Here is a 23,197-nt window from a genome sequence, read left to right as displayed (position 1 = left end):
CCTCCTTGGGAAGAGTTAAAGTAACGTTGAACGTTGAGTTGAGGAAGTGTATAAAAAACTTAAATGCTTCCATATAGTCAATTTGGACTAAATGGAGCCTCGAGACAAAGAGTTCAGAAGACACTTCCCTATCTGAGGCTGCCCACTCCTTGTAAACCTGTAATGAGCGATGGGAATAATGCTAATGTAACCTAAACTAATGTGCGGGTTTAAACAAGCTAAACCTGTTTTTAGCAACATAAGCGTTCAGTTTAGCTCAGGCTACTTGGCTTTAGTGACAAGTGTCACTATATAAATGCAATTCATTATCATATTATTAGCATGGATATCTTCTAATGTTTCCATGGAAATTTTATGCAAAGCACAAACACACAGAGCATTAAACTGCTCGGTAATGAGCCAAAAGTCGTACATGTCACTGACTTTTGAATAACTTTACTCCATTTCTGGTTCTCCATCAAGCTTAGGTGACTATTGCTGTGTTTACAGTGTGAAAGTGATGCAACAGGTGCAATTGTGTAAAATGTGCTCTTGATGCGATTAACACTTCATTGGCGTAATGGTTGGGGGCAAAAAAAATTCTTAAAATCGCTGTTGCTTTCTGACTGGCAGGTACATTTATAACAAACTGGTTAAGCGTGTGAAGAAGCGAAGCCTGAAGGCTAACCTTCCTGTGAATAGTCAAACCATTCAAACCCATGTAATGGAAGAGATTTTCCTGATTTGCTGGCACAAGCCTGGTGTAACTGGTTCCTTTCTCAAGCACTCCTCTGGACTGAGCAGGCCCGGTAACTTTTGACAGCTACTCGCTAATGGTTGTTTACAAAGGCAGGACCTGCTGCTGTGCTGTGTGCTGATTTCCCTCTTGCTCTCTGCAAATATGTGTTTTCTAGCTGTGGGGTTCGGATGGGGATTCTGTCATTACTGCACAGCGGGGCTGCAAACAATGAGGCAGTGTTGTCTGAGATGCTGCTCCTCTCGTTCTCTCACAATCAAACACAAGCTCACACGTCTGAATAGCGACACACTAACCGCACGACACTAAAGTTTCTCTTGATCTCACTGGATCACTGCACGTTTGATCGCGACAGACATAAAACATTTAGATAACATTTGTGTTCTATCAAATGCTATTTTTAAGTCAATTAAAACAGAGAAATAAAAAAAATATGTGAACCTATCAGAATGTATGTGAATAGTGTTACTTTTTATGGAAAATACTAATAATTTTGAGTTGTTAAAACTGGATTGAAAATCTGTCTTCTCTCATCTGTGGGGCTGAGTTTCCTCACAAACTGATTTTAATAAAATTTTTATCCATCTGAGAATACGAGCGGGTTCACATTGGCAGCTACTGTCCAAGATGGTAGAGTTGGGGGTTCAACAAATGGACAAGAGATCCTCTAAAGAAACAACTAAACATATTGTTCAGTCATTTATCTGGCACAAGGCTTTTACTCAGTAAGTATCTGCACCTTATGCAGAGCATCCATCCATCCAATTTTAGGGTCTAACCCAGCTGTGAAAGGGTGAGAAACAGGTCGCCAGTCTATCACGAGGCTAACACAACCCGCTTTTACAAATTATAAACCAGATTCTCTCATTACTAGTCAATGATGGACCTAATAAAATACAGCTAAAAATTAGCAAAATATTATAATTTAATATGATTTAATAAGATGACAATTATTTAAACAAATTATATAGCTGGTCCAAATAACCCTGTATCAGTGCGTATACATGTTACAGACAGAAATCAAACTGCATAAGCATTTTTTCACCATTCTGTCCAGCTGTCAAAATCACCTGATATTTAACAATGATTTTTTGACCTGATCACGCAAGAGATTTGTAATCATTTTACAGATGACAACAGCCAAAACTAGTCTATCTAGACAGCCTGACTGCTCACCCAGAGAAAACAAATCCAAAAACTGGTTTAGAAAGACTCAGAAAACCTTGACAATGTTGCTAAAATAACATTAACTCAATAATTGAGACTTGCTTCTTCAATCTGATGTGTGATCTTTGTCTCAGTACACCACTCTGAGATGCCTATCTCCTCGACAACAGGTGAGAAAAACTGCGAGGTGTTATGTCTGCAGCTTTTGTCGATGCCTCACACAAAAGCTAGCTTAATACAATAACAGCCAGTGACCTAAATATCAAGTGTCACACATTAAATTAACCTCCAAATCACAAATGAATACGACAGATCTTCACAGTTGCCTCATCCCTACTTTCCCCAACAAACAGCTGCTGTTCAAACATGCATAATGTGCTATTCTGCTGAATAGTACATTCAAATGCTGAAACACACTGGAAGCATTCCTCCCTACACGCCCACACTAGCCTTTCAGATATGCATCATCATTACACTGGTACACACTGCGAGGCACACACGTCCTGACAGCCAAGGCTGTTTCACCATCAGTCACAGGAAACCAGCTACCAAGAATTACAAGAGCTTTTCAGTTCCCCAGCAAACAGGTAAAAGGATGTGGTTGCAACCTGGCTTATCATAAACTAGGCCAGATGTGAACAAGGCTTGTTGCTTACCTGTGTTACAAAATCTGGAAGGGGGGTTTTCCCATTTCAGGAGGACAGAGCTTTGAACGGTCCTGTAAAGCAAAATAAGAACAAAGCTTCAGTACAAATAGTCTGTTATACCCCTTTGCTCTTCTGATCCACTACTTGTACGTACTATGATGCTGAGCAGCTGTATCACAGTAACCAGGGCATGTGCAGGGAAAAAAGAAAAGAAAAAAGATCTACAATAGTACAAGACTCATGACAACTGATAAGATGGGCTAAAGAAATCCACGTTTCAGGAGGCCTTTCCACAGATGTCATGGGGCCGCAGCCTGCAGCTGTCACTGTCCAAAACACACAGGCATGCTAAGCTATTGTTAGCCTGTCTGGGTGGGAGTGAACCTAAACATTCAATACGCGAGCCAAAGTCGGGCTGCTATAGAAAAGCGGACACACGCGACATACTGGACGTGAAACGCTATCAACTACAACAATAAAGTATTTAACGCTGACACCGGCTTTAGCTGAAAACTCTTCGACTCCCCTGCTGACTGCAGACACAGACACCCCAAGTTAGCTAGCAACCGTTAGCATGCCATTACAACATCACCCCTAAGTGCCAACGCCTACGATCAGTTATCTGCCAGGCTGTTACTCTCGCTGAATAGAAATTAAGCTGCTGCTCTAAGTCCAAACCATGAATTCGTATTTTTATGCTTACTCATAATGTTCGCCATTTGTGTGTTGTGTCTGTGAGGATAAACGCCTTTGGCATCACAGCGCCACCCCCGAATCACAAAGGAAACTTTAACCGGAAAACCCTCCTCTGCGTGGGACGCAGAGACCCACTTCCTTCGCTACGCCGTTCCCACGGGCTCAGCCCGCTTCGGTAACAGGAGAAATAAGAGCGGAGCTTTGCCCGCATATCCCTGTAAAACACTGCCTTCGCCACAAAAATAGGTATGCTGTTTAACTTGAAGTGCAGAATGTGTTTGCACTTCTGAGAACTGTTTCTGTCACACATGCGCAGTCTCTGTCTCCCTCTAGTGTTCAACTGCGTGTACTTCAGGACACACGGAGCTACAGGTATTATATAGGTATTATTAGGTATGTCTCCAAAATAAAGAAGCGCGTTTTTCTATGTGATTTTCACTTCGGTCTGATGTTTGCAATACTACAGTCTTTTTTCTTTGTAATATAATTAATCCAATAAAGTATGTTTTATGTGATTTTTAATAAAGAAAGCCAAACTGACATGCTAATTTCTTAGTTTGAAAGACAAACAGATGCATTTAGGTAAAAGTAAATAAAAAAAGTATTTATGGATGTGTGTAATGTAGTTATTGATTCAGATTATTTGGATTTATATTTGTAGAGTATTCAGTGTTTTATTTTATGGTAAAGATTGTTCTGCAAACCAAATAAAAAATAATAGGTCAATTTTTATACATAGCCCCGGATTTTCTGTTTGGTGCACTTAGATTTCTAAGTCTGGATTTCTATCTAGCTTTCCTTTAAACTTTATACTTATTAGCCCTCGGATTGCCATTGTAATTCAAATAATGGCTGAGAAATCAAAGGAACCATAAATGATTTTATGCACCATTCACAGTTTTACTGTAATCACCACATGTACTTAAACAAAGACAAGCACATGCTGCTGGCAGGATCAGTCAGGTTGTTCTTTAGGTACCCACCCGGCCAGGAGACACCCTTCAGTCAGGGGCCCCAGATGGATTTTAAGTTCTTCCACTTTACCTTCAGTGTGTATTGACATTCAGAGGTTCATAGGTAATTGGACGACAATTACTTCAGTTTCATGGAAAGGTGAGGACTGTTCTGTTATTTCATGACAAATGAAGCAGACATAATATATGAAGTTGATTCAGAGTCTTGAGTTTATATTTTATAGGTTTTCACTGTATAAGGCTCCCTTCATTCCTGCAATGTGAGGCTACTAGAACTGGAGCCCCCTACTACAACAAAAACAACGTTACCCAAAATCCTCTGGGCCTCCTTACATAACCAACATCTCACCAGCTCCCTTTTTAAGGAGAACATAAAATATTTGACTTTGGATTTGGTTACTGTTGAACAGATGCTTAACTTGAACGCTGCTTTGTTCTTTTGTTTCTTTTGAAGATAACAAACTTTTTAGCCCAACAGCCCAACAACAGCCCAAGTTTCATCATAATGCAGTAGCTTTCCCACTGAGTTCTATCTTTCAAACTAAGGATAAACTCTTGTTTGCGCAGTTGTCTACAAGTTCAGTCCAGTCCTGTGGTTTCAAAACTGCTCTGCCTGACTTGGTTATGACTGTGGGGCTATTTGGAAAAGTTCCAGGTGTTGGTTTTTGTAGGGAAGGAACTAGAGTGCAGTTCAACCACGCCTGTTCCCACGTGGGGGGATAACTGAACTCCTGTGCACAGTGATGCCTGTTGAAGAATCTCTGATGTGAATTCATTCTCTCTTTGTCCTTTACAGTGACCGCTGCGCTGTCGGGAAGCACTGCTGGGTCAGCACAGTGGAACCAAGCTGGCACCAAATCAAACGTTGAGCTGGGCTAAAACACATTTGTAAGTGGGACGACAAGATATGCAGAAGTACTGATCTGGTCTTTTTGAACAGCCTGTTTAGCCTCCCCGTTGGTTTGTGGGTACTGTGCACTGCTGATCACATGTTTGAAACTGTATGTATCAGCAAAGTTTGGCATATCATCCGCTGAGAACTGTGGGCCATTGCCAGTCCTTAAGATCTCAGGCACCCCGTCACATCCGAACATGGATTTCAGATGGACAGTGATATCAGGAAACTTTATGTGGTGGAGGTTGGCCATTTCAGCATATCATTTCAACAGTCCACTACCTGCAAGTACATTTTCCCTTTGATTGTAAACAGGTCTGCCCTCACCTGGGTCTCTCCAGTAGATTTGTTGGGAGCAATGGCTCATTTTGGCTCACACATGTTCTGCATGCATTTAGCTACCCCTCATGTAGCCTGCTGAGGACACTGTTTCTTAAAGCTGCAGGAATGACCAATTATGCTCTTTTTAACTAGAGGTTATCATGCACAACAAAGGAGGCATCTGCACAGTGCAGCTTTACCAAGCTTTAATGATCTGCTCTCTGGTCATCCATCCTGATACATTTTCATGACTTGGGGCTGTTAGCCACTAGCAACTAGCTGAGCCCGCTAGCCCTGAGCAGGAGAGTGCAGGTTACTGATCACAAATATTGGTTTCTCTCCTTTCTGTAGTGTTAGGTTTGTGAACCCTAGCATGCCCAGTGGTATAAAACCTTGTACAAGTATGGGCATCTTTTCTTTCTAAAGAGCTGGTTTTACATCTGTGAACATCACATTGAATACATGGTCAGGAATGACAGTCATATCAGCACCAGTGTCAATTTTAAATGTGATTGTCCTGTCCTTGGGCTTTAGATTGCAGCATGTTGTTGCTGTCTGTCAATGTGTCGTCCGCTTCATCACCTATGCAGTACATGGAAATATTTACCTGGATGTCTTCCAAAATACTTTCTGCCAAATGCTGCCATTCGGCCAAGCAGATAGTGATCCAAAGTACACATATAAAACACAGAAGGGGATTTGTTACAGCAAAGGATGAAGACCGTGAATGTGTTAGTCCAAAAACATCTGGCAGATAGAAGAACCGCATCTGAATAAAGAAGTGAGAGAAAAGTATAAGGAACTGCAGCAAAAATATGAAGACGGGAACGTACGGTAGAAAGAACGTGAGCATGACAAGAAATAATTGAAAAGGAGAAGGAAAACCTGGAGCAGAAGAATCAAGAGCTGCAGGAATGCTGCTTAAGAAAGAACATCCCAAAAAAAATGCTCCAGGGTTTTCAAAATAATGGCGATAGAACAGATGGAGGTGGAGCACAAGGAGATAATGCATAGTAATAAAAAGAAAGAATATAAAGAAAAGGAGTTGAAGAAGAAAGAGAAAGATGACAGTTAAGGTTTGTGGAGCTGGATTCACAAGAATAAGAAGTGTTTGGGCAACTGAAGAGCAGAGGAGGCTGTCACTTACTCTGCCTCCCTCCTTCTCTCGAACATTTCTCAGTCTTTCATTTTTACCTGTGCCTCAGGTTCAAGTTCTTAACCTTTACCTATTGTAAGTCTACATTTATTTGTATGTATTTCTTTTAAAACTGTATAACACGTACACACTTCTTGGAAATTTGTTTGCTCTTTGCTCTTGTAGCATTTCTCATTTTCATATCCTCTCTGAATACAAAATCAGCAAAGCTAAAAAGCAAGAGGAGAAGCACAAATGTTATTCCACAGTACACATGCAAATTCGAAAACAGACATTCGAAACTGACTTTTACAGTAAATGCCAAGTCATTCACCCAGCAGACAATGAGGTCTGTATTTACAGGTGAAGAACTCAGTATATTACCGTTACTAATTCACAACATAGACACCTGATCTGTGTCGCCAGACTTCATTTGTTAAAGTCAATGGTACAGTCATAGAGTTTCCAAATGAAATTGAAAAGGAACAAACCTTCCATTGCCAGTGGATTCATTATGGTGCACAGATATTTAAGACCTCAGCACTAGTTTTACTGGGACGGTGTTTGGGACATCGTTAAACAGTCCTCCAGGAACCCTAATAATCAACAAATACATTTCTTTATTTTGTACATAGGACATATATGACTTCACAAAGATTTTATAGTATGAAACTTAAGGCTGACTTTGCCAACCCACCTTTTATGACATGGCATGGGAAAGTCCTGGAGTGTCCACGTTTTGGAAATGTTTTAAGAAAATCTTTCTACTTTATAACATATTTCAGTTCCATTTCCCCATTTTTTTCAATTTTAAGGGATTTGTGTCAATTAAGAGTGCATGAGGCTCAGAAAAGTGTGTTTTTAGCTGGTTTAATAGCTGCTACAAAGTTGATTTCCACACGGAGGAAGCTTCAGTTGCTCACTTGGCAGCAGTGGTTGCTCATTTTCATGGATGTTGCTTATCTTGAACTGCAGCCTGAACCCACAAAGCTAAAGAAGATGTTGCGTAAAATTTGAAGTCTTTATTGTACTCAGTGCCTCTCTGTCTGTTCCTCTCCCCCTTCTTTCTTTTTTCCCTTACTCTTTTTTTACATTTCTCTAAACACAATAAACATTTTATCACAAAAAAACTTTGTTTGTTAACTCAGGGTTTCTCCTTCACACATCATTTCACTCTTCCTGCAGCACAAACTTAACGGATTGCCCTCCGCTTTAATCAAACATTATCAGAGGAACAGATGATAAAATTCTGTAAAAATTCTGATAAAATTCTATAAAGAGTAACAAAACAACACGTATAAAGTGAAAACTGTGTTTATTGGCTATTCTCGGTGATAAGCAAATATACAAATGAACTGATCAGCTTTCTAATGGGTGTAGTGTGAGCTGCAATTCCAGCAGTTTATATGCAAATCAGGAGGAACCATGAAAATATATATATTAAGGTGTCCTCTGCTTCACCAACTGACTATGCAAATTCTTGTGACAATGCAACACACTGTCTGCGCTGCTTTTACTTTAGAGAGGGCGTCCTTTGGTGGGGTTTTTGAGGTACAGTTGAACTGGTATGTGTTTAACATCATAAATGTTGGTTTGACGCCTGGTGCTTGGTGGTGACTGCGAAAGAGTAGCTTCAAATCAAAATGCTAAATTAAGAGAGAAAACTCCTGTGTCCCTCTAAATGTCAGTAAAATAAATAAAGGGGTGAGACAGTTCTCTCACTTTTCTTTAATGAAGGACAACACAAGAAGGCCATCATGTTAAGACTGCTTCAGAGGCAGTGTTGTGTTTCACATCAATTGTTTCCTGTTAATTTGTTGCACATATTGCATATACTTTTTATCAAGTTTTTGTAACATCTTGATGCATGCTTGATCATCCCGGTAAGGAATTCCCAAAAAGATGATTCTGTTCATCTGGACAGCGTTTTCAGTGGGAGAAACGTTTCGTCGCTCATTCATTTTACTTCTTCAGTCTCAGCTGACTGCAAGTTTTCCCCAGCCAGTGATCAAGGAACTGACCTCACAGCCCATTGTTCATTCAGTGGTGCTAGTTGCAGTCATTGTGAAAAGGTACTGTTTATAAGGTTGGGGGAAACTGCAGTCAGCTGAGACGTTTCTCCCACTGAAAACGCTACATCCAGATGAACAGAATCAACCTCTTGGGAAGATTTTGTACCAAAAACAAATTTCAAACTTAGCCGTCCTATTAATTTGCTCAACCAGTGAACAATGACATAGGCATATGGCATTAGTTTGTTTAACTGAAATACTTTTTTTTTCTTTTAAGTTCCCACCAAGTGGAAAATATCTAACTTTTAAGCAGCTTAAGTATTTACAGACTGGCAAATTTTATGTTGTGAGACTAAATCAAAAATGACAAAGCTAAACAATAAGCTAAAGGAGGCTAAAGCAGTCCTCATTTGTATGACCCATTCATGAAGTAAAGTTTAAGAGTTGGAACTGCTTTAAGAAGACAGCAGGTGATGTTTCCTATGGTAAAACATATTTTCATACGTATTTAAACCCTTTGTGCAGCAGTATTGTGATGAAAAGCGCACTACAGGTGAGAACAAAGTGGGAAAGGTAGGCTTTGGCAGTCTCGGGGGAGGATCTGCTCCAGTCTACTGACGCAGGCGGTGACAGCAATATGGAGCCAGGGAGGCGCTACTGCGCATGTCCGCGACTGCACGGACGGGGAAAGAGACAGGAGAGAGCCACAACAGGAAAAAAGTGGCAAAGACAAAGGTCTGAGCACCCTTTAGGGGGAAAAGGACAGAGGAGACTCGGGTTTTAGACCGGTTTACGGCAGCCCAGCTGTGACACCAGCGGCAGGTAACGGGCGGGGAAGTGGTCGGCGAGAGAAAATGAAGTTATAAATCATAAAAGGAGGCGTTGTGGTTGTGTTTGCTGGAGACACGGAGTCACGTAGAGCAGCAGTAAGAACAACGCCAGATATCTGCTAACACGGATTAAAACCTTCTTTTCCTGCTATTAGGGGAATATATTTGCTATGTCTCCTTAACGCTGTGTAAGCTTCACATTAACGTGTAGCTCTTGTCAAATGTTGCTAGCTCAGTGAACAGCTTGCTTCCTCTATCCAGTTCAAAGCTGCTCGAAATGTTTACCTTCCCTTCATTTGAGCTCTGCTGACCAACTGAAGCTCTAAATAATGTAACAGCGTATTCAGTGGTGCTTCACCGTGTTGTTTAGGCCGATTTGGCAGCTATTCTTTAACCAACCATATCCGAGGTGTGATTTGGGGACTTGTGTTATTATGTGTAATAGCTAAATTATGAGGAAAAACACGTGACCTTCCTTTCCTTTTTAATACAGTGTGTTTATTTTTTGCATTTCAGTTGCTTATTGACTGTATTTTTCTCCACAGTGTGTGACTCCTCTGTTCCTGTGGAACTGTAGCTTTGCCGTCAGCAAGTCTTGGAGGATGGAAAGACCTGCTAAGCTATAGGCTTTAGATGGAAAGAGCTGTCAGCACATAGAGGATGGAGGAAGTGGAAAACGCAAAGAGTGACGGCACTATGATTGATGACACCGCTGTGCTGTTGGAGGACTAGTCTGTCATTTTGGAGTATCTAGAGTATCTTTGCTGGTTATACTTGGTCACTCATAGCGATCTTTCTGCACATCTGTCCTTTAGTGGGAAAGAGACAGAAAGAAGGTTTTGCGGTGTTTGAGAGCCACAGGTCTCATTTACCCTCCCTCCAGATACAAGCTCCTCTCTTCCAAGTGGCTGAGAGGTTATCACGCAAATGGTTGTCATGATGTTCATGTAGTGTCCTGACATTAGTAGTTGTGGAGCTGAAGGAGGTACCGGTGGAGGTGGGGGCGGCGACAGCGCTGGCGGTGGTGAACATCCAGGGATGGGAAGTGCTCCGTATCCAGCCGGTGAGTGGAAGGGGAAGGGGCGAGGCAGCCTGCAGGAGCTGGGGTGCATGCCCTGGAAGGTCAGCAAACAGAAAGGTGGTGGAGGAAGTGGAGGGGGAGGAGGAGGGGAGGCGGTGGTGGGAGCAGAGGAGAAGAGGTCCAGGGATCCCAGGGAAACTCAGCAGCAAGATCTCTCATCGTCCTCTTCTTCACTCACCTCGCCAGCTCCTCCCCAAGCTTCTTTGGTGCCTCCGGCCATTTATCACGAAAAGCAACGGCGGGAGCTGTGTGCCCTGCACGCACTCAATAACGTCTTCCAGGATGGGACAGCCTTCAGCCGAGACACCCTGCAGGAGATCTACCAGAGGTGAGACAGTATGTGGATTAAAAGTGTTAAGGTGTGCATAAAATGTTTCGTAAATACAATCTGACTAAGTGATCTGTGGACGATCCCTTTTGTCGACTTGTTGCAGGCTCTCTCCCAGCACTATGGTGACGCCTCACAAAAAGAGCATGCTGGGAAACGGGAACTATGACGTCAATGTCATTATGGCAGCCCTGCAGACCCGAGGGTTTGAGGCAGTTTGGTGGGATAAAAGAAGGTATGTAGGAGTAGCAACAAAAGAAGCCTTAGCATGGATAAATCATATTTAATCTAGTAGAAGTATTGATTTAATAGATTTATTTCCATTTGCTTACGTTGTAACTGCAATTTGCCTCATGACTTCTACCCCTGATTGTTTCCCAAAATAGTCAATGTTAGGCTGAGGAAACCCAAACCAAAGAAAAGCAATCAGTCTATTGTTGCTTATCTGTACTTGTTTACACTTGTTCCTCTCTTATCTCGCTAGAGTGCACATATATTGTCAATACTAAAAAGGAGGCACCCCTTGTTTTCATCTGCACCTCAGCCACCTCATCAGCAGGGTCCTGAGTGATCCCTGTGATTAGTCAGTGCTTCCTGTGGTTGATAAAGTTTGAGTCGGTTTTATCAGCATTCCTTCTTCCTTCATTATCAGTCTTACATGACTGTTGACAGCAGCACCAAACACAGACTTGCTATATCGATAAAACCCATTCCTGTTTTTCTCTTTTTGAGCTCTGCAGATGCACGCTGTTGTTGTTTGGCATAACACAGTGGAGATTCACCTCTTTTTTGCATGTAACTAAGGCTTTACATGCTTACATGTTGTAAACATTCGGTTGCTGGCACGTTAACCGGAGACTGAGGCGAGAAAACAACGCGATGAATGGACTAGCACTTAAGCGCTCTCTCATTTTGGATTTCTCGACAAGAGAAGACATGACTTCTTTTTATTCTTTGGTTATGTTTATGAAGTTCCTGTGACCTGAGGCTGTTTTTATAACTCTACTCACAGGGGATTTTTGATGCGGTAAACACTTGCAGCCAAGATATTTTTAAGTATTTGGACCACGGTGAAAAAAGTGTGCTTAAAAGCTCCAACCCACAACTGGAGTATTTATAAATATCATTTATTTTTGGAAGGGAGCAAAATAATAAGGTCACTTATGAGAGGACAAGTGATTGATAAGACAAGGAAATCTGGTGCCCTGATCCACAGAGCAGGTTAAAAAAAACCTCTTGAGGTTTTTTCTAGCAGTTCAGCATGTGTAATGAAAAAAAAAGGTACCAGCATTGGGTAAAGAAAACGCAGAGCCTTCGTTTTAATCCAGAAATGTGAATGTCCCTCAACGAGAACCCTCACCAGACAGCCTCAGAGATGACTTATTGTCCACAGAATCACAGATGAAAAGATCAATTCTATAAGCACTCAGCTTAGTATTTGTTCTATTTAACCTAACATATCAGTGGGATTATAATATTTGTAAACTTCTTAAATTAATACATTTCAGTATGTGCTCAGAGTTTGTTGAAGAAAACCTGCCAGCGGTCTCAGAGTCTGTTACTCCAATAATAGACCCCGAGTTTAAGTTAGCTCTCTTTCTGGAGCAGAAAACCCACAAACTCTGAGTTTTTATTAAATCTGATTGGTTGATCGTTGTCCTCGTGTAGTATTATCATCAGTGTACAGTCAACTGTGTTTAGAAGTGTGCTCTGATACTGGAGCGTAGGTGTGGCAGGCATTCAAGCACTAAAACTTCACAGTCTCCACTTCAGTCTTCGTTTGCCAGTTAATGACAGTTTTGAATTTTGACAGATGCAAAGTTTGCAACACATGTCGCTACACAAACTGCACAAAGGTCAGCGCAGTTGAGTTACACAGTGTTCGTTACAGTCATCAATGGGAACTGATAAAAAATCAAGAGTGCTTTGCAGTGCCGTAAGCATGTGTGCCATATAACCTGTTTGTTTCATTTGAAAATGGATACGCCTTCCTGGTTTGTTTAAACTTCTGGCTGCAAGAATGCTTCTCTCTGGTATTCTACGCAGTCTCTTGCGATGTCCTGTACATAGCTGAATAGCTTTGCTTGTGATTGTTACTGCGGATGGTTTATCACAGGGTTTTTTTTTCTGGACTTCCTGACTTAGAATGGACCTTTGTGTTGTGACTACACTTGTAAGTGCATTTTATCTGAACATAGCTGAAAGTTTCAATGTAAAAATAAATGTATATATATATTGCTCAAGTAAATGCAAGCCCAAATAATGACAGGTAACAAAAATGCTGTATGGCTGGAGAGCAGTAGGCCCGGGTTCGAGTCCGACCCGCAGCCCTTTGTCTTCCCCTCTCTCAATCCCCACTTTCCTTTCAATCTACACTGTCTCCATCCAATAAAGGCCAAAAAAAAAATCTTTAAAAAAAGTAAATACAAATATTTTCAAATAGTCATGTAATATATATGTATTATTAGTGTTACTAATATTGTTGTTGTTGTTATTGTTATTATTAAAAAAATATATTTTTTTAGGGATGTTGGCAATATTGAACTGTCCAACGTGGAGGGCTTCATCCTGAATGTACCGTCCAATCTGCGCTGGGGGCCCCTCCGGTTGCCGCTTAAGCGCCAGCACTGGATAGGCGTCAGAGAGGTGGGAGGAGTCTACTACAACTTGGACTCCAAGCTACGTAGCCCTCAACCAATTGGCAATCCGGATGAGCTCAGGTGAGAGGGATGGGGAGTGTGTGCATGTGTAGCAGCAGCAGCTGTGTTGTTTTATAATTTTGTTGTCATGAAGTTTTAAAAACTAATAGATGTGCCAGTGGAGAGGATCTAGCTGAGAAATGTACAGTTAGCTCCATGTTAGAAGTAAATGTGAAGCCTTGATGATGCTCTGCATGTACATGGACAACTAATGCATCACAGCTGAGTAGTTATTCCTGTTGAAGTTCTTTGAAGTCTGCTGCCTGGGGTGCATGCATAGTTATTGCATTGTAATGTAAAATCTGTAGACGATAGAGGCACGCGGACAGCCGCACGGACCATCAAGCTCATCATCTCATGACGAAATGTACCTCATAACGATTCTAGATGACTCGAGGATCTGTAAAGGCCCAAGACAGCCATGTTGATCCACAAAAATGTTCTAGCCATCTATTATAGTGATAAAACCTCATGCTACTTACTTAGAATGACCTAACTTTACCATATAGTCTTAATGTTTTATTACATATGTCCTGAAATGAATGAGTGAGATTATAAACTCATCAGAAAGTGTAGACAGAGGTCAGGGCAGAGGGCTGTGTCTTGTAGACCAGTGTTTCCCAACCACTGTGTGCCGCGAGAAATGATCAGGTGTGCTGTGGAAGATAATCTGGTTCCACCTGATTAGTACTCTAAGCCAGCGGTCCCCAACCTTTTTTGCGCCACGGACCGGTTTCTGCCCGACAATATTTTCACGGACCGGCCTTTAGGGTGTCGCGGATAAATACAACAAAATAAAACTAGTACCGGTACCGAAAAAAAGAAGATTTATTCATAACACACGTGAAAAGACCCAGGAAAATCGAGTTAACGATAAAAACGATAACAAAATAACGCTGAAAACCCTGAAAACCATACATTTCACACCTGAGCCTCAACTCTCGTGGCCCGGTACCAAACGACTCACGGACCGGTACCGGTCCGAGGCCCGGGGGTTGGGGACCGCTGCTCAAAGCGATCGGGCAGAACAGGTACATTCTCTTCCACTAGAGGGCAGTACAACTTCCTGCTCTAATTAAATGGGCTGCCAACTGCCAGTAAAACAGAAGAAAATAAAGAAGAAATGACATAATAGTCATGTGAGATAATGCAGCGTGTAATAGCAATAGATAAATATTTTAAAAGAAAACATAGTCAATATGACCTGCGTCCTGGAGAAAATTCCAGCCCAGATGAAGGCCCTAGCATGAGTAGTGGTCAGAAGAAAGCAAAAAAGGTATACTGGGGACAAACTGAACCATTCCGCTATACCTGGTGCACGCGTTGCAGAATCTTCTCTCCCCTAAGCAATAAAAATAAAGAGCCCTGCTACTAAGAAGAGGTACAAATAACTAACTAATAAACAACTTAAAATGGGTTGTTGTACACCCACTTTTACCTGATATATTTGATATGTTATTGATATGTATATATCAATAACAAATATTTATATATATTATACATTTAACCAAACAAGTTTTCCTTGTTGGCTGCTTTAATGTTTTTTGGGGTTTTTCACTGATCATACCGAGGCTGACTCTAAGCTCTGGATAGCTTTCACTTTAATCACTTTTCCTTTGTTAGCTTCTTTAAAATGTCCATGTTCAGCTGGTCAAGGGTAATTCAAGTGTTTGATTAGGTTTGTTGTTACGAGCAGTCTCGTGGTGGGCACACCGTGGTTTACTCTGACAAACTTGGTGACATTGCCCATTCTATACACATACTAACAAAGTCAAATCAAGGTCAGCTTTATTGTTGAAGACCATATGTAGAGTTATACACAGGAATTTGAAATCTCAATGCTCCCATGGCCCTCAGTGTACACTGAAAATATAAAGTTAAAAAAGAACATGTTAGCATGTGGTTGTAAATGTGCAAAAGACTATTTGCCTGAGCCTCTATGTGCAAGTTGAGCATGCATGGAAAAGACACGGTTTAATCAGACATACACTACCAGTCAAACGTTTTAGAATTGAAAATTATGCAGTTTAATGTCTCATTGCACTCTAAGATGAAAGCATAGTAGAAATAAGCAATTGGAGTAAAAAAAAAAAATCACGGAATCAATTTATAGACCAAAATGTATTCTAAACTTTTGACTCATCAAAGTAGCCACCATTGGCAGATATAACAGCTGAACACACCCGTGGCATTCTTTCTACAATAGAAATTAAATATTCTTCAAAAAGTTCTTACAATATCTGTTGCAGAAGTTCCCATAAATGTGTGGCAGTAGGTTGCTTTGCTTTCACTCTTCTGTCCAGTTCATCCCAAACCAGCTTGATGGGCTTTAAGTCTGGAGACTGTGCTGGCCACTCCATGTTTTCAAGCTTACCGTCTTGCTCTTTTTTCCTGAGGTAGCTCTGGTATAGCTTGGACTTATGTTTTGGGTCATCATCTTGCTGTAGGATGAACCCCTGACCAGAGGGTACTGCATGGCGCTGTGGTAACACCCTTTGTACAAGTCACCGACACTGGGTCCAGCAAAACAGCTCCAGACCATCACACTTCCTCTTCCATGTTTGACAGTTGTCCTTTCGCCTACTTGATGCCGTACAAATATCTTGTGTGATGATTTCAAATTTTGATCCAGTCCATAATACCATCTTCCAGTCTTCAGTGGTCCATTATGGGCAGAAATCTGTGCCATCAGAAACTGAATTTGAATAAGTTAAATTTGAATTTGAATTGCTCAGATTGAATCTGAATTGTAACTTGAATAAATGCTTTTGAAAACCGAATTTGAATTAGTCTAATTTGAAATTGAATTTATGGTTTGAAAATGATCATCACTAAATTGAAATTGAATTTTATATTTTGAAAATGAATTGATTTGCTTTGAAACTGCATTTTATCCTTTAAAAATTCAGCTCTCGAATAATTTCAGTTTCACTTCTCACCATTCAGTTTCAGTTCTACAATTCAATTTCAGTTCCAAAATTCAGTTTTTTGGAACTTACATCCGGTTCCGGTTCAAGCGCAGATTAATAGAACTACGTTTTACTAGTGGACCGAAAGTGTTACCGACGGGAATCTACAGCGTCTTGAGCTGAATTAAGACTTCAGAAGTCATTCGTCATGTCGAGTGACCAGCGGATAAACTCTCAGGTTGGTAATAAATGTACTACATGTATAAGAACAAGCGTCATGTTAACAAATGATAGCCGTACGGTAACTTTTATGCTTATTGTAGCTGCTAGCTAAAAACGCTAATTTAGCGTAGTTTGCCCTGAATTCAGCTTTGACAACAAATATGATCGACTGTTTCTAGTAGAATTCCAAAGTTGTCATCTTGGACCCTCTCAGAGTACCCCCTCTGTATGCTTGCAGAGACCCCTACAGTAGGGAAACATGCAAAACGGTGTCCAAACCTTTGTATTTTAGCTTTATTTATGTCTTACACAGCATCCCAACTCTTTAGCTAACTTAATAACTTTAGCTAAAGTGAATAGTTAGTCTAATTCATTAGTGCAGTATTACTGGATCACCTCTGTTTGAAGTGATATAATGTGATATACAACTATCACTGAAACAGCAAACTTTGTAAATAAGCAAACAACACTTCTCATTCTCTAAACGTTTGGCCACAGCTGTAGATTACACTATCAGTGCTTGTTCACTCTTAACAATAATTACATTTCTAAATTTACTTTGTGCATTTACAGGTAAACAATATCTAATATTTTATCTAAATGACTTCTTTGTCTTTGAAAAGGGTGAAGAGCCTGAGGCTGGTGACAGTCCAGTTCTACTCTAAGTACATCCTTACAGTGGCTCACAGGACAAGGCCACATTCCTGTCCTGCCAGAAGAGAAGAGAAACTTCAGAGTCTTCATGCAGTTCAACCACACCTGTCATATTCCATATGACAGGGGTCTCAAACTCCAGTCCTCGAGGGCCGGTGTCATGCAACTTTTCCATGCCCTCGAGGACTGGAGTTTGAGACCCCTGCCGTATGGTGTTTATGCTGTTTTCTACCCCACAGTTACAGCATGTCTGACTGCCTGTTCAGCATATGCAAAAATATGAGTTTAAGCATGTGATGACTAAGGCCTTCCATTATGGTGTTTGTCATCACATGTCACAGACATCTGGATGATCATTTGGAATAAACAAAAAACTAAAAACTTGTTACTTCATCTTATCTTTATTATTGTTCTTATTTTACATTGTTAGGCATTAGGTTTATTTGTAGTAGTCCTTTCCAACTTCTTTCCCTCTTCCATGTTACTGTGGCAGCTTGTCAGCATCTATTTGGGGTTGGGAGTGGAACAGAAAGTAAGGAAATCCAAAGTGCCATTAAAACCAGGAGAGGTTCTTATATTTCAGAAGAAGGGATTAATTCAAAAGACCTCAATGCCATATTTTATTTAGGAACCCTAGAGAGCACTTTGCAAAATAACACATTCTTATAATTTCACCCTCAGATGAGCCAAGCTACGACTGTCAGGGAAGGTGATGTAGGTACAGAGCATATGAGAGTGGTTAAGTTTGTCTCTTGTCTAGATGAAGGCACAAGAGGGATGGATTGCAAGGCGTAGAGATTCAGTATCTTCAGTCTTCAGTGGACACTCCATTTCTGGCACAAAACACCTGTAAAAGATGGTCGATTTAGGAGGTGACCCGACAACTTCAGCCTGTCAAACATATTAATGGAGCAGTATGTTTAAAAAAAAAAATTAAGTAGAATTATTATGGTAGTTAAACACAGTGAAAGTTGTATATCATATTATATCACTTCAAACAGAGGTGATCCAGTAATGCTGCACTAATGAATTAGACTACCTATTCACTTTAGCTAAAGTTATTAAGTTAGCTAAAGAGTTGGGATGCTGTGTAAGACATAAATAAAGCTAAAACACAAAGGTTTGGACACCGTTTTGCATGTTTCCCTACTGTAGGGGTCTCTGCAAGCATACAGAGGGGGTACTCTGAGAGGGTCCAAGATGACAACTTTGGAATTCTACTAGAAACAGTCGATCATATTTGTTGTCAAAGCTGAATTCAGGGCAAACTACGCTAAATTAGCGTTTTTAGCTAACAGCTACAATAAGCATAAAAGTTACCGTACGGCTATCATTTGTTAACATGACGCTTGTTCTTATACATGTAGTACATTTATTACCAACCTGAGAGTTCATCCGCTGGTCACTCGACATGACGAATGACTTCTGAAGTCTTAATTCAGCTCAAGACGCTGTAGATTCCCGTCGGTAACACTTTCGGTCCGCTAGTAAAACGTAGTTCTATTAATCTGCGCTTGAACCGGAACCGGATGTAAGTTCCAAAAAACTGAATTTTGGAACTGAAATTGAATTGTAGAACTGAAACTGAATGGTGAGAAGTGAAACTGAAATTATTCGAGAGCTGAATTTTTAAAGGATAAAATGCAGTTTCAAAGCAAATCAATTCATTTTCAAAATATAAAATTCAATTTCAATTTAGTGATGATCATTTTCAAACCATAAATTCAATTTCAAATTAGACTAATTCAGATTCGGTTTTCAAAAGCATTTATTCAAGTTACAATTCAGATTCAATCTGAGCAATTCAAATTTAACTTATTCAAATTCAGTTTCTGATGGCACAGATTTCTGCCCATAGTCCATTGGCAATGTTTCATGGCCAGGCAAACCTCTTTGTCTTATTCTGACGTCTTAACTATATTTTTCTTGCTGCAACTTGTCCGCTCGAAGTCTCCTCATCACAGTTCAGACTGAGACTTGCTTACTACGACCACTATTAAGCTGTGCTTGAAGCTGTTGTCCTCTGAGCCGCCTATCACGCAAGCTGTTAACTCTCAGAAACTTGTCGTCTGATTCAGGTGTGGCTTTGGGTGCGCCAGACATCTTCCATTATTAATTGCCTTTTTCTCACCATTTTTGTAGCAACACACTATTTTATGCAGCGCAATACTGTTCAACCGATGCTCAAGAGGGTATGGATCCAGTGTTTTCCAGTGTTTATGTAGACAGAGGGTTGGAACACCAGGTTTCAAGGCTTGATAAACCTCCGTTGCTGCAGAACAGTTTAAATTGTTAACCCATTTTATGTTCCATGAAAAAGGCCTTTTAGTATAATTCATTTAAGAAAAATTGCATTATTTCTTTAGTTTTGGGTAACCTTTACTTTTTTTTAACCTCTGGCAGTTCATTTCAAGCTATTCACTGAACCTGAACAACTTGAATTACAACTTGTATTGTGGTTTACAACTTGTTCTGCTGGGCTAAAAAATAATTCATTGAAGCTTTACATCAGCGTACACCTTGTTAATTTTGTTGTTGTTGTTTCACTTTAATCACTTTCACTTTAATTTAAAAAAATGTAATTCTTTGTTTGATTTTTATCACATTCTCAGGAAGTTTCTCCACCAGCAGCTACGAGGGAAGAACTGTGAACTCCTGCTAGTCGTCTCAGAGGAAGTGGAGGCGCACCAGACATGGCGATCTGATGGCTAAGGGTTTAACCAGCCTACCACAGCTCTAACTGGGCCAGCAGTCCAATCGCAGAATAAACGGAAGAGGAACTAGCATTGTTGTGCTCAGCCAAACCCCTTTGATGCACACTTGCAGATATATATCTACTACACACACACACACCTTTTTTGGAGGTTTTGTTTACACAGCCATTGCTGGACAATTATCTGGCGAGATACAATGCAATGAAGGAAGCAAACACTTTACATACAGGGAGAATCAAAGAATCACAGCTCTTTCTCACGACACAGCTAAGACTTCTGAAGTGTTATCCTGTTTCTGCTATTCTTGTGGATTTTTTTTATATTGATGCATATTTTCAATGTCAGTTTTGATCTTTTGATTTTGTTTTTTTCCCTTTTTACTTTTCTAGTTTCCAAAGTCATTCGAGTTCAGGCTTTATGAAAACTGCTATGTTCATGTGCCTGTCTCCTTCAGTGATCCTCCCCGCTTCTGTCATGACGTTCACTGATGTGACTTTGTGTTTGTGTCCTTCCCTTCGTGTTGTAAAGCTCTCTTTCTCTTTGTCCGTATCACTTTCACCAAAGCGTGCCCTTCGTTGCCTCAGCGTGACTCCATCTCTGTCTTTTTCACGTCACTGGTAAGAATCGGTGAGTGATCACGTTGCCAACTTTGTATACTTCAACACCTCCCAAACATTTCTGGCACAGACAGAGCCTTTGCTGCGGAGGCTCTGCCAACACAACACTTTTATATGGCAACAAAGCAATGCAACAGCACCCTGGCCAAGTAGACCCTCTAGTGGATGTTCGCCTAATTTTCAGTCAAGCAAGACATACCATCATCACCTATCCAGTTTTTCTGAAGTCTCAAACTTCTTATAGCATGCCTTGATTAAGAAGCCAATGCCCCATGACTGTTTTTTCCTTTTAAATCAATCATTAATCATAATGGGTCCAGCTTTAATTTAGCTTAAACACTGGTCAGCACAAGAGTCATCAACCTTCAGTTTGTCCATTTTCCCTAAAAAAAACCCAAATCACATTTATATAAGCTCCCAAAGTTAGAGTATCACTGCAACAGAGTTAAGTTTGCATATCCGAAAAGGTGGTGTTTACCTTTAGCAGGATTCTTTTACATATAATAATCAATTTAGTGTGACATTTCAAATGTAAGTCTAAAGGATAGATAAAAGTGTACCAGCAAAGCCTGTTCCATATTACAAAATGAAAAAACTTCACCATATTTTGTAGAGGCCGATTTGTTCCTGATGGGTTGCTTTTTTATGTATATGTATTCTACATATACATATACAGCATATAAATACATGTGTCAAATTAGAGGGGGAATTGCTTTTGTTGTTAATTCAGATCTGCTGAGGTGCAATATGGCATTGTATTAAAGGCAAAAGAATGGGAGTGTGTAAAACTCTGTAATGTCGCCGTAATTGCCCGACACATCCCTTTCTCCATTATTTTCCTTAAAGAAACAGTAATATTTAAAAAAACAAAGGTTACTGCACATATCAGATGGCATTTATATACTGATAATAGGTGAGTGTCGTCTAAAAATATCAGTTAAGTCAGATACCAGTTGGGCTCTGTACGCCAGCTAACGAGAGATCATGCATATGAGGAAATAATTTTGTTTCCCTCCATCACCGACTTCTACTCAGAGCCACCAACATTTGTTATACGTCTTCAAAGTGATCTTTCACGCAGATGACACAACAGTTATCAACCCACTGTAGCCCCCACCCTACCTCTTACTTTGGCTTGCGAGTGTCCCCACCACAGCAGTCCTCAGTAGCACTGGAGCTCAGCCTATGCAGAGATTCTCCTTCTCTGTATCCTCTCATAAATATCCTGCCAAAATACAGCTCTGAGAGAATGTCAACGATTGTCCCACCAAGTCTTACGCAGCTGCTTCTGTTGCGTGAAGTTTCAATCTGTGGAAGATTTTGTTGGTGGCTTAGGGGAAATGAAACTTAAAAAAAAGCTTGAAGATCTTTAGGAGGTGTCAGGTAAAGAAAGTGTAAGTCGGAAAGTGTCCCAAATTTCCAGCCTTTACGCGTGCTGTGGGAAAGTGTAGTGAAATGAGCCTAATGAGAGATTCTGCTGTTGTAGCTTTTCGTATTTATCAACTGTTAAAACTGTTTGCTACTATAAATGTATTGTCTGTTGACGACAATATTGGCCTTAACTTGTTTACATTGAAAGAAACATATAGATATACGTTGCTCTGAAATATTGACGGGGGGGCTGTGCAGTTTGACGCCACTTCAGGAGGTTAATTCCAAAGCACCGACGAGAAATCCAGTAAGCAAAGAAACTAATCTGTAATGATATTTTCAGTTTTGCCGCCAAGGACTTTATGTTCTATTCAAACGTTTGAAATGACTTTTATAGGAAAAAAGATTACTTTATTTTAATGGTGCATGTCTTATTTTAGAGTGACTCCAGCGCAGGCTGTTGGCCATCACCACCTCGTTATATCCAAGCCGAGCAATCGTCAGTAATTTGTGGAGAGTTTTCAGCCCAATCACGTCGTGACTAGTGTGGCACATTTGCACTCAGCATTTGCCTTTTTCTTCTTTTTTTTTGCCATGACAATCCATTTAGCCCTTCCTATTAAAGGACCCTGATTGTCACTGTAATTTTCTTTTCAATAGAAATAAAATGCTTATATTGGCACTTTATGTATAAGCTGGTGTGTGGGTGTATTAAATGGGTGTCTATTTGCTTTCAAAGGGTCATTGTTGGGTTACATGTAGATTATAATGTTGCTATTCTGAGCCTCAGTGAGTGTGTGGAAAGTATGTCTCACTTTTACAATGACATGTTGCCCTTTAGAACATTTGTTCATTTCACAGGGAAATTGTGGTGCGTCAGAGAATGTAAGCCTTCATACCTTATATATTCGTCATACTTCAAGTGAAATATTTCAAATCTTTTTTCCCCCCCAACTTGATGATCTTCATGTAAGCTCATGAAAATCAGAAATCCAGTTTTTCTGACTATTTTTCTCTTGAAAAGTTTGTTCACTTCTACTCAGTTTTTTGTTTGGACTCCTTTACCAAGAACTGCTGCATTAGTGCATCGTGGCTCTGCTGAGGTGTTATTGAAGCCCAGGTGGCTTTGACCCTGTAGATGAATTCTCTACAGGGTTCAGGTCAGGAGCTGGTTGGCCAATGAAACACA

At 40.4% G+C, this 23,197-nt stretch overlaps 2 protein-coding genes across 6 annotated transcripts in view; one reads left to right on the top strand and one right to left on the bottom strand.

Moving 5' to 3' along the window:
- The window catches only part of mrtfab (myocardin related transcription factor Ab), a 41,283-nt gene extending 37,735 nt beyond the window's left edge, over positions 1-3,548 (bottom strand). For 2 of the 4 annotated variants that reach the window (XM_085465658.1, XM_085465661.1), the window contains exons 1-2: positions 3,254-3,548; positions 2,560-2,621 (exon numbers count right to left, since the gene is read on the bottom strand). The gene's annotated coding sequence lies outside the window, so the exon portion shown is untranslated. Of the gene's footprint in view, positions 1-2,559; positions 2,622-2,704; positions 2,720-3,253 lie in introns of all 4 variants that reach the window. The other 2 variants (XM_085465659.1, XM_085465664.1) reach the window with 2 other exon arrangements.
- Positions 3,549-9,254: 5,706 nt separating this feature from the next.
- On the top strand, positions 9,255-22,797 carry josd1 (Josephin domain containing 1). 2 transcript variants are annotated; one of them, XM_085465656.1, is made up of 5 exons: positions 9,255-9,405; positions 9,959-10,822; positions 10,929-11,057; positions 13,348-13,542; positions 19,919-22,797. In XM_085465656.1, the coding sequence occupies exons 2-5, from the start codon at positions 10,452-10,454 to the stop codon at positions 20,016-20,018; spliced, it is 795 nt and encodes a 264-aa protein (XP_085321782.1). In that variant the 5' UTR covers positions 9,255-9,405; positions 9,959-10,451; the 3' UTR covers positions 20,019-22,797. The 2 variants fall into 2 exon arrangements, with proteins under 2 accessions (XP_085321782.1, XP_085321783.1); XM_085465657.1 differs by lacking the exon at positions 9,255-9,405 and adding an exon at positions 9,427-9,509.
- Positions 22,798-23,197: the final 400 nt, after the last annotated feature.

Source organism: Copadichromis virginalis, linkage group LG8 (assembly GCF_057382275.1).
Source record: "Copadichromis virginalis isolate Kocher_CV1m ecotype Utaka linkage group LG8, C_Virginalis_male_GT1.1, whole genome shotgun sequence".
In the NCBI taxonomy this organism is placed as follows: domain Eukaryota; kingdom Metazoa; phylum Chordata; class Actinopteri; order Cichliformes; family Cichlidae; genus Copadichromis; species Copadichromis virginalis.
Note: the sequence above shows the minus strand (reverse complement) of the source record. Positions and strands in the feature narration are given on the sequence as shown.

Excerpts from the sequence above, each read along its gene's own strand:
- josd1 (XM_085465656.1), top strand. The coding sequence starts at position 10,452 with ATGGGAAGTGCTCCGTATCCAGCCGGTGAGTGGAAGGGGAAGGGGCGA. Across the intron at positions 10,823-10,928 it reads CTGCAGGAGATCTACCAGAG|GCTCTCTCCCAGCACTATGG; the intron begins GTGAGACAGTAT and ends GACTTGTTGCAG. Across the intron at positions 11,058-13,347 it reads GTTTGGTGGGATAAAAGAAG|GGATGTTGGCAATATTGAAC; the intron begins GTATGTAGGAGT and ends ATATTTTTTTAG.